Below are 10480 nucleotides of genomic sequence, written 5' to 3'. Positions count from 1 at the left end.
CACACACACACACACACACACACACACACACACACACACACACACACACACACAAAAGGAGCTGCAGAAATCTGATAATCAAATTTAGGTGTTTGTGACTTCCTACAGATATTTTGACCTACTTTGTGTTATAAACAATGGGATTGTTGCAAAATGTTTATTTCTTATTATTTATGTATTTAGTGAGTGACATTCTGGATCTGGTTTTGTTATCCCCACAACGATTTAATATGAGGCAACAGTAGCAGACAGGAGACAATCTGAAGCCCACCAGTCAACAGCAGACAATATCTCCCTCTTGTGGTCGTCCAGAGAAGTGGCAGCAGCTGCTGAGGGTCACTTGTTGGAGCTTCAGCTTGTAAATCCTGCAAGCTTTCTTTCACACTAACGGAAACATTCAGCTCTGTAAACACATCCAAACACTGATTTTCAATAACTCAATCAATGTAAAAACCTGAGAACCACAACCTACCTGCTGAGAAAGACATATTTAGGATCACAACCGTGATAGTAAAAAGTTGTGTAAAATGTATTAAAACAAAATGTTTACTGCAAGATTAGAAGAACCCGCCCAGAGGACCTTTTTAATTCTTTCGATTTTGTTTTACCTGGATTACTGAGATGCATCCGGACAAGCTGCCTGCAATTGTTTTCAAATCTTGCATGCACATTTTTTACTCACAATGGAACACGGTAAACAAATCGCAAATGTCTAATCTGAAACATGGCAGCAGCTCATCTAAAAACTGATGGACATAGCCATGTTGTGAAGCAGAGGTCCCCAACCCCCATCCCCCATTTTCAACACGCCTGCTTCAAATCACAAACAAAAGGCTCTTAAGCATCCAGTGCGATTTTAGAAACTAATAGATTCTAAGATTTGTGGTTATTTAGAGCAGTTCCCAACCTTTTTAGACTTGTGTAACCCTGAGTCATTTTGTCATACCACTAAAAGTAATGATGATTCTCCAAAACTATAATGTACTACAACTGATTATTAAATGAAAATTATTTATTTAACCCCCTAGAACACTTCATTCTCAGGCATTTTATTTTTTCAACTCAAATTAAACAAAGATAAATAGGTAGTTAAATAAATAAACCAGGTAATGGCAGGTGCAGAAAACAGCAGCGTCCAAAATACGTCAGAAACTCACCCAAATGAGCAAATTCTGAGATTCCACGTTTTGTACTGGATTCCATTTTGTGTTAGTTCTGTGCATCCGTCTGCAATTTCCACATTGCGGAAATCATAGGGCCCTACAAACGTATCTCAGTCCTATTTTTATTTTTTTAAACACATGGGAAAATTTTCCATGTAACCCCTGTAATATGCTCATGGAAATCACTGCTTTAAACATTGTGAAGGGCTGAAGGAACTGTCCAAGGTCCTGAAAGTGCTGGAATGTTTTAGGACTTCAGAGAGTAGCTACGTTTACATGGACATAAGTAATCGGATTAAATAGCCATTCGGAATAAAAATGCATCATCTAAACACCCCATTCGGATTATTCTGACCCCATTCAGCTCGATCCAAATGAATCTTTAATCGGAATGAGAAAAGTGGTTTATGCCGGATTGATAACCCGAACAACGTGCATGTAAACACTTAATCCGATCAAATGATTGTGGAAAACTGACCTGATTGTGCTTGTCTGCTGACTTTCATCCACCAGTTTCTGCTCTTTTGAGGAGGGAGGAGCAGCTGCACTGTTTCCATCAGCACATAACTTCTCCTCCCGTTTTCTCATTTAGTAAAGAAGGAAGACACACAGCATGCGCCGCTTCGCAAAAAAAGTCTGCGTGTCACCTGTAGCTGAACCAGAGTGCAGTGATGTCTCCACCATTATTAAAAGCTGTTGCAGATCCATTCTGAGTGCTCAGAAGCTGTTTGTTTATGTTCATCACAGAAGTAGAACTGTTTTCTGTGTTTTTTGTTTTAGGGAAAATTAGCAGCTGCACGTCAGTGCTTCTATTCTGAATAAAAGCCTGGTGCATGTAAATACTCGTCATGATCGGATTGTGCCCATGTAAATGATACATTCTGATTTTTAATCCGAATACATTTCAATCCGATCAAAGAATTTTTTGCATGCAAACATAGCTAGTGAAGGGCTGAAGTAACTGTCCAAGGTCCTGAAAGTGCTGGAAGGTTTTATAACTTTAGACAATAGATTGTTGGTCTGCAATGCTATTATCAATAAAGTTATATAAACTTTACTTTTTTATCAGATATTTACTCTGGATTTTCCCTTTTAAATATTATTGGAAAAAGAATTGTGCACTGACATAGTTTTAGGTGGATGTGTTGATTTGGGGACAGGAAAGATACTTTCAGCTAAAGCGCAGAAATGTTTTAGGGACTGCTGAAATACTGGACACCATACAACACCAAGTTCTGCTGCTCACAGACTTTGAGCCCATCGATCTACTGTATGTAATGTTCCACAGCTTTGATTTACTCAGAGAACAATGAAGTTTCTGTGCTGCAATGAACCCCTTAGGGCCCTTTTTTTCTGGTAATGCAGACTTCAACCTGGTCAGGGTAAGTATAGCTTGTTGTTGGGAAAATTTTAACCTCTTTTTCAGAACCATGTTGTCATCAAAAAAAAGATAATTTCACTTAACTCACCGTAAGTCCAGATATACAGACACAACCTGCAATATTGTGCAATAAAATCATTATTAAAATAGCTCGTAATGACAAAAGTACTAAAATAAATTTACTGCAACTCAACCAATGAAAATTAGTTTTTACTTCAAAATGTTGGTTCAACAGAATAACTTTAATGAAACTGGCCTCATCATAAAAGATGGCAGCTGTAAATCAATATTTTGTTGCACAACTTTCTGAGACTTTCACTGCAATCAAGGGATTTCCATTACACAGGTATTTTAGTCCACTCATAAACAAAATGTTGCAGGAGTCTCAGGTTTGAAGGGTTTGTTCTCGACTGCAGGATTTAGATCGGGTTTTATAAAAGTCCAGTGTTTTGTTCCGAGACATTGTTTAGTGTTTTGGGTCATTATTATATTGGAGGACAATGTTTTTAACAAGGCAGCATTTTGTTCCAGAATGCCTTGATAGTCTTGAGATTTTACTGAACTCTGCACAGATTCGAGACATCCAGTTTCAGATGCAAGGTAGCATCCAAATGTAATGAAATGTGTTATTTTCTGTTTTATTTGTGGGTTTGTGAACACAGAGCTATATGGACTTGTTGCCAAAAAGCTCGTTTTGTCTCATCTGTCCAGAGAACGTTCTTCTAGGAGCTCTGGCTCGTCATCAGTATGCATTTTGGCAAATTTCATTGTCACCTTTTCATGATTTGTCATCCCAGTCATTAATTAGGCCCACTTTGAACAGCAAAAAATTGTGCAGTCTGACACTGATGTACAGTGGTTTGCAAAAGTATTCATACCCCTTGAACTTTTCCATATTTTGTCACATTACAACCACAAACATAAATATATTTCACTGGAATTTAATGTGAAAGACCAACACAAAGTGGTATACAATTGTGAAGTGGAAGCAAAATTTTACATGAATCAAAACATTTTTTACAAATAAAAAACTGAAAAGTGCGATGTGCAAAATTATTCAGCCCCCCTGAGTCAATACTTTGTGGAGCCACCTTTTGCTGCAATTACAGCTGCAAGTCTTTTAGGGTATGTCACCACCAGCTTTGCACATCTAGTGACTGCAATTCTTGCCCATTCCTCCTTGCAAAACAGCTCAAGCTCAGTCAGATTGGATGGAGAGCGTTTGTGAACAGCAGTTTTGAGATCTTGCCACAAATTCTCAATTGGGTTTAGGTCTGGACTTTGACTGGGCCATTCTAACACATGAATATTCTTTTTTTTAAACCACTCCATTGTAGCTTTGGCTTTATGTTTAGGGTCGTTGTCCTGCTGGAAGGTGAACCTCCGCCCCAGTCTCAAATCTTTTGCTGACTCCAACAGGTTTTCTTCCAAGATTGCCCTGTATTTGGCTCCATCCATCTTCCCATCAACTTTGACCAACTTCCCGGTCCCTGCTGAAGAGAAGCACCCCCAGAGCATGATGCTGCCACCACCATATTTGACAGTGGGGATGGTGTTTTCAGAGTGATGTGCAGTGTTCTTTCTCCGCCACACATAGCGTTTTGCATTGTGGCCAAAAAGTTCAATTTTGGTCTCGTCTGACCAAAGCACCTTCTTCCACATGTTTGCTGTGTCCTCAACATGGCTTCTGGCAAACTGCAAACGGGACTTCTTATGGTTTTCTTTTAACAATGGCTTTCTCCTTGCCACTCTTCCATAAAGACCACATTTGTGTAGTGCACGACTAATTGTTGTCCTGTGGACAGTTTCCCCCACCTGAGCTGTGGCTCTCTGCATTTCATCCAGAGTCACCATGGGCCTCTTGGCTGCCTCTCTGATCAGTGATCTCCTTGTTCGGCCTGTAAGTTTAGGTGGACGGCCTTGTCTTGGCAGGTTTACTGTGGTGCCATACTCTTTCCATTTCCGGATGATGGATTGAACAGTGCTCCGTGAGATGTTCAAAGCTTGGGAAATCTTTTTATAACCTAAGCCTGCTTTAAACTTCTCCAAAACCATATTCCTAACCTGTCTGGTGTGTTCTTTGGACTTCATGATGCTGTTTGCTCCCCAATATTCTCTTAACCAACATCTGAGGCCGTCACGGAGCAGCTGTATTTGTACTGAGATTAGATTACACACAGGTGGACCCTTTTGAGTCATTAGCAGTCATCAGGCAACTTCTGAATGCAATTGGTTGCACTCAGGGAAAAGGGGGCTGAATACTTTTGCACGTCGCACTTTTCAGTTTTTTATTTGTAAAAAATGTTTTGATTCATGTAAAATTTTGCTTCCACTTCACAATTGTATACCACTTTGTGTTGGTCTTTCACATTAAATTCCAGTGAAATATATTTATGTTTGTGGTTGTAATGTGACAAAATATGGAAAAGTTCAAGGGGTATGAATACTTTTGCAAACCACTGTATCAAACATTTGCTTCTTTATTTTAACCCAACCTCTGCTCCAACAGAAACAATCAGTATTTATTGTTTTATCGGAGTTTAATGATCTTCACTGCTTTACTGGACGAGTGTGGAAATCTGTTAAGCCTCGTAACAGATTACTTCAATTAATTCAGCGGCACTCTAATTTTTTTTTTTTTACCAGAGGGGATTGACATGGGGTGCTTCTGGAAATAACTACTGATAACATAAAATAATGGTTGCATGGCATCTCAACTAAATTTAATATGATTAGATTGAACTCAGCAACGACTCTAATTACTGCAATCCTCCAAACACAAGCATTCTATCACACCATAAATCAAACAGAGACACATGGCAAAGATTGTGTACACTTTTATTATTGTTACTGTTTTCCCTTGTCAGATAAAAGCAGGTAGAGAGGAGCGGAATAATAAGAAACTGCAGCAGCTTTGGGGATTCCTGTCCAAAGCCAGACAAAAGAAGTGTTTGAGGTAAGTGCACACTACCAAGACAGGGCAAAACCTGCTGCCATAACTGCTACATCACACTGTCTGTATCAGCGAGTCACAATACCAGCTGCCGTCATTGTTTCCTGACAGTTATGGTCTGTAGATCATTCATGACACATAGTTGTTCTGAGGTAAGCTAGAGGTGGCTAGTGTTGTACTGAGCAAACAAACATACGAACTGTCTGTCACTTCCTGTTCCTGTAAGCACAGATTGCCCTGCGGCTCTTCTTGGCACAGCTTTGGCATTAGGAGGCAACATGGTGGCACCCTGCTGGGGGCCATTTGGGAACAAGCATTTCTGTTCATTATATGAACACTATGGAGGTAACTCCTGAGGCCTTTGGCCAATCAGTATCATCTATACAATGCAAAAAGTAGAGCAAATTTTCAATCCAAAGTTTGAAAAACAATATTTTGCTATTTGAACAAAAAACACCCAGTAAGGGGTTTATTTTTAATAATATGGGTTAATACACTTAAGAGTGAAATTCACTTATTTAAGCAAATTTCAACGAGGCGTTAGCGTTTTCTCTGTTAAGCCCTCTTCACACTGGATGACGACCCCGCTACTCCACTAAAGATCCACACGGCCTTACAGAGTGAGGATAGATGGGAGACAAATTAGCAAAATCCCCTTCGAAGTGACGATGATTATGATGCAACTAAAGACTTTTTTTTCCAAAACTTTTGGCATCCTCATGACACATACCCTGGCACAACTCTTTTGGACCAGCAGGGTTCCTACACATTTTCTAATTTGTAATGTCATCCTTCTCAATATTCAAATTTTCCCTAGTGATGGAAGTCTACCTCCAGGCCAAGAGGTGAGTCTCTGCATCCAGCAGGAGTCCATGGATCTGGGAGTCTTGATTGTCACTGAAGAGGGGACAGAATCTGCTATGGATCTATGCATCAGGGCCTTCCTTGCATGGAAAGGGCTCAAATGAGCCTGGGTTCAGGCATTAGATTAAGATCATTCCTAACGCCCCCTTTTTGGATATATCCTGGTGGAAGGAGACGCCAGGACAGACCCAGAACTCACTGAAGGAATTTGTATACACTCTTACCTGGGAACACTAAATAGAATCTTCAAAGGGGAACTGTGAAAAGTGTCTCTGGGAAGAGAGATTTCTAGATCTCCCTTCTAGATTTCTTGCACTCATGACCCATCCATAACCGGAAAAATTTCATTTAAATAATATCAATCAACTAAGAATATGGACACCATTGTTAACCCCCTGTCATTGTTGGGAATTGGAACCCAAAGAATCCAGTGTACAGCTGCTTCATAAACCTCTAATGGAGACATTGCACATGCTTAAAGCCACCAATCACACTCTACTGAACAGAATGGGCCAAATGCATTCCTAATACACTCCTTTGTTAAAACCATCATGTTTTGGCTAATTTTTACGTCATAGCGGGATCGTCATACAAACTGCAAGAGGCCTTAAAAACAATGCTTGTATCATTTCTGGACACAACAAACAATTTCTTATCATTTTTTCTTTTTTTTCTTTTTAAAGAGCACACTTTGTGTTACTCGTCGAGCTTCCCTGGCTGAGTTTTAGGACATGAAAGTAACTAAAAAGCATCACTGAATATAAAGAAATAAACTAGCAATTTCTTCTAGGCATGTTTGGATATAATAAGAAAGATATAAACATTTGGCGATCTTTAAAGACAAAGAACATAAAGCAAGTGTTGAGACAAACTTGGTGCCATTCATCACCGTCTTGGTTTTTTTTGGGATTACCTGAGATTTGAGTTGTTCCTCAGGGCTTTAACGGATAGGATGGCAACCAATCGATCGTCTCACAGTCCAGGTGGAGTGAAAGACATTAAAACAAGAAGAGGACTTCCTGCCCCCTCACCAAATGAGACCACACTTTACCTCACACCCAATCATACCTGACCTGCAGGCTCAGCACATTCATGTCACCAGGCAGCGCACTCTTAAAAAACAACAAAACAAGTTGTGTGGCAAAGTTAACAGAAAAAGCTTAGCTTAAAGTGGTGAGGTATTTTTTTTTACATAACCTTTCCTCTGAAGAATTTAGGCGTTTTAATACCATCTTGGAATGCACTATATATTGATGTACTCTATATACCTTATACCCTATATATTTATACATACACTGTATATTGCCATTAATATAAGCAGGATTACAGTTGATAAATACAGTGCCCTCCTCACCGTCTGAGGCACCTCAGTCAGCTTCAACACCCTCTTCCACTAGCGCTCTGGGTGTCACGGGCCCAAAAGGTCCTACATGGGTGAAGCAAGAGGCATTTATTCTTGTCCTATTTCATTTGATTCAAAATCAAATTATGCTGACTGAAAAAAAAATGCTGGCTTTAGTCACTCTTCATCCATGGACTCTTTTTTTGAATCATCATCTTTCTGTTCCATAACCTGAGAGCTGGGACTTGGCGGGGCCAACACCTCCACAGTGGCCATTGAGGAGGGATCTTGTTGGTCAAGAACCCTCTGGGAAGATGTGTCCTCCTGTGAAAGAGCAGGCAGATTTAGAGGCAGTATATTTGTATTTTGGACTCATTAGAGTACTTTCTGTTGGTTTAAAGGGGGTGCTTTATTTCTATATATGAGCTGTGGACGTCTTAGTAGTGGTGTCCCAATACCAACACAGGTAAAGGCCAGATACCAGCTTTTTTACACGTACTCATACACGTACAAAATGCCTCGATACTCTGGAACAACACTAATACTGGTATCGATACTAGAATCAATAGGCCATTCAGTGTGTTGCCATTTATATTTCATGTAAAACGTTTGTCAGTTCCATGTTTAAAATATTTACACAAGGTGAAATAAAATCTTATTTATGAAATTTATTTATTGCTCTTAAATAAATAGTTCTTCCTATACGTCATCCAGGCATCTCCACTCACCTGCTCAGAGAATCGATGATTCACCTGATCAGCAAACTCTTGCATCTCTGCTTCCTCGCCGTTGGAGTGGCAACTCGGACTTGGCACCTCGATTCCATGGCTTTCCAAGATGGCGGCTTCTGCTTGTGTTCAGACGGTAGCAGAGAGGCTGGTGAAACACTGATGTGCGTGGATGTCCGTTTCCTACGAGGATATCAGGTCTTACCTATATTTGCTCGTCTCTTCATCTCTTTCCGACGGTTGGCGAACCAGTTGTACACCTTCAGAGCCGTCACGCGCTCAAACTCTGACAGTTTACAGCCTGGAGAGGGAAACAAACCAATTACGACGTCAAACTTCAGTGCTGGTTTTCAGCAATGAGAATACTATATCACAAAAAAATGTTAGCTTTATTATTGCTCATTGCTGAAAGATGAAGGCATGTGACGTTTTAGTCCATATACAGAAAGCCACCTGGGCAATGTTAAGTTTGTAAACAGTCAAATTTATAAAAAAAAATTCACTTTGACAGTCGATATGCCTGTATGGGAGTTACTGCAATAGAATATATAAAGTTGAAACCAGAGGTTTACATACGCTATATAAAAAGGCACATATGCATTTTTTCCACCATGTCTGATGTGAAATCAAAACAAACTTTTCCAGTTTTAGGCCAATTAGGATTACGAAAAATGTTTCTATTTGCTAAATTCCAGAATAATAAGAGATATTTTTTTCAATCTCTTTTTATTACTTTAGTGTTTGTAAACTTCAAATGAAGTAGATAGATTTATTCAGGAAGAGAAGGGTGAGAGGCTCCCCTTCTTTGCTAAAGTGTTTTATCCCTGATTCTGAAACAGCCAATGAGAAGAGACAACTGAAATGACAGGCAGTAAAGTTGCCCAAAACTGACAAAAAGGCAAATTTGCATTGGCTGAGTGGTTAAGGGAGTCATCTATATCAGAGTTGGCGGTTCAATTCCCCGCTTTTCAGTCACTTGTTGAAGTGTCTCTGGGTAAGACACTGAACCCCCACTGCCTCTGATGTGTGAGATTTAAAGAACTGATTTGTCTCTATAGGCAGAGGTGCACATAAGCGGTGCACAGGTACACATGCGCGATCAAAAAAGGAAAAAGCGCACCAGATCGAATGTCATAAAGCTCCCTTGCGTACCTAAGATTGTACCTGATTGTCTGTCAAAACAACAGCTAGCAGGGCTCTAGAATGTGACCAGTTTGGTCGCAAACGCGACCTGATTTCTTAAAAATAAAAAATAAAAAGAATCCAGCCGCACTGGTGTGAATGGATCGTTGTTCGGTGCGCCAGAGCAGGACCCTGATATAAGGATCAAACGGACACGGCCTTCAAAAAATCAGACGAAGTCCAAAGCCGTTTTGTCCAATCAGAGCAGAGCAGGGTGGGACGTTCAGTGTTGAAGCAGCGGGCCGGCTCGACTCGAGCTGCTGCAGTGATCAGTCCTGGCATCTCCTCCAGCGCTTTGAGACTTTGTTCTGTAAAACCTAACTTTAGCTATATTAAATATGTCTTCAGAATGTTGTTATTGAACAGATCTGTCCAACTCTGTATGAGTGACTAAACTCTCCTCCTGAGAGACTGCTGTATGAGCGCGTCCCTGCGCGCGCAGGCTGAGTCTGTCTGTGAGATTCACTGAGTTTTTCTAATCAAACCACATTAATTAAATGAACATTTGTTTGCCCGATATTAAAGCAAAGATGATTCTCTGTTTAACACCCCAGTCAAAAAATTATATGTATTAAAAAAATAACAACTTGCCATGTTCTCTAGGTGAAAGAGTTTTAAATCTTATTTTAATTTATCATAAAGATCCACAAATTTCATTCATGATTTTATATAAACAGCGGGTAAAATAAGTATTGAACACATCAACATTTTTCTCAGTAAATATATTACTAGAGGTGCTAATGACATGAAATTTTCACCAGATTTGGATAGTGATCCATACATACAAAGAAATCAAACCATAAATGTCCAGAAATTAAGTTATTTGTAATAATGTGGAATGGCACAGGGAAAAAGTATTGAACACAT

The 10480-nt window shown here is 39.8% G+C and overlaps 1 protein-coding gene across 2 annotated transcripts in view; it reads right to left on the bottom strand.

Annotated features, from left to right (window-relative positions):
* Positions 1–5365: 5365 nt before the first annotated feature.
* The window catches only part of zgc:91944 (homeobox-containing protein 1), a 27592-nt gene continuing 22477 nt past the window's right edge, over positions 5366–10480 (bottom strand). Inside the window, exons 8-10 of one of the 2 annotated variants that reach the window (XM_014020862.1) lie at positions 8637–8732; positions 8432–8553; positions 5366–8027 (exon numbers count right to left, since the gene is read on the bottom strand). In XM_014020862.1, the coding sequence (XP_013876316.1) occupies positions 7881–8027; positions 8432–8553; positions 8637–8732 (365 nt within the window). In that variant the 3' untranslated portion in view covers positions 5366–7880. The remainder of the gene's footprint in view (positions 8028–8431; positions 8554–8636; positions 8733–10480) is intronic. The other variant, XM_014020863.1, reaches the window with a different exon arrangement.

The sequence above is a fragment of the Austrofundulus limnaeus genome, unplaced genomic scaffold (genome assembly GCF_001266775.1).
Source record: "Austrofundulus limnaeus strain Quisiro unplaced genomic scaffold, Austrofundulus_limnaeus-1.0 Scaffold270, whole genome shotgun sequence".
In the NCBI taxonomy this organism is placed as follows: Eukaryota; Metazoa; Chordata; class Actinopteri; order Cyprinodontiformes; family Rivulidae; genus Austrofundulus; species Austrofundulus limnaeus.
Note: the sequence above shows the minus strand (reverse complement) of the source record. Positions and strands in the feature narration are given on the sequence as shown.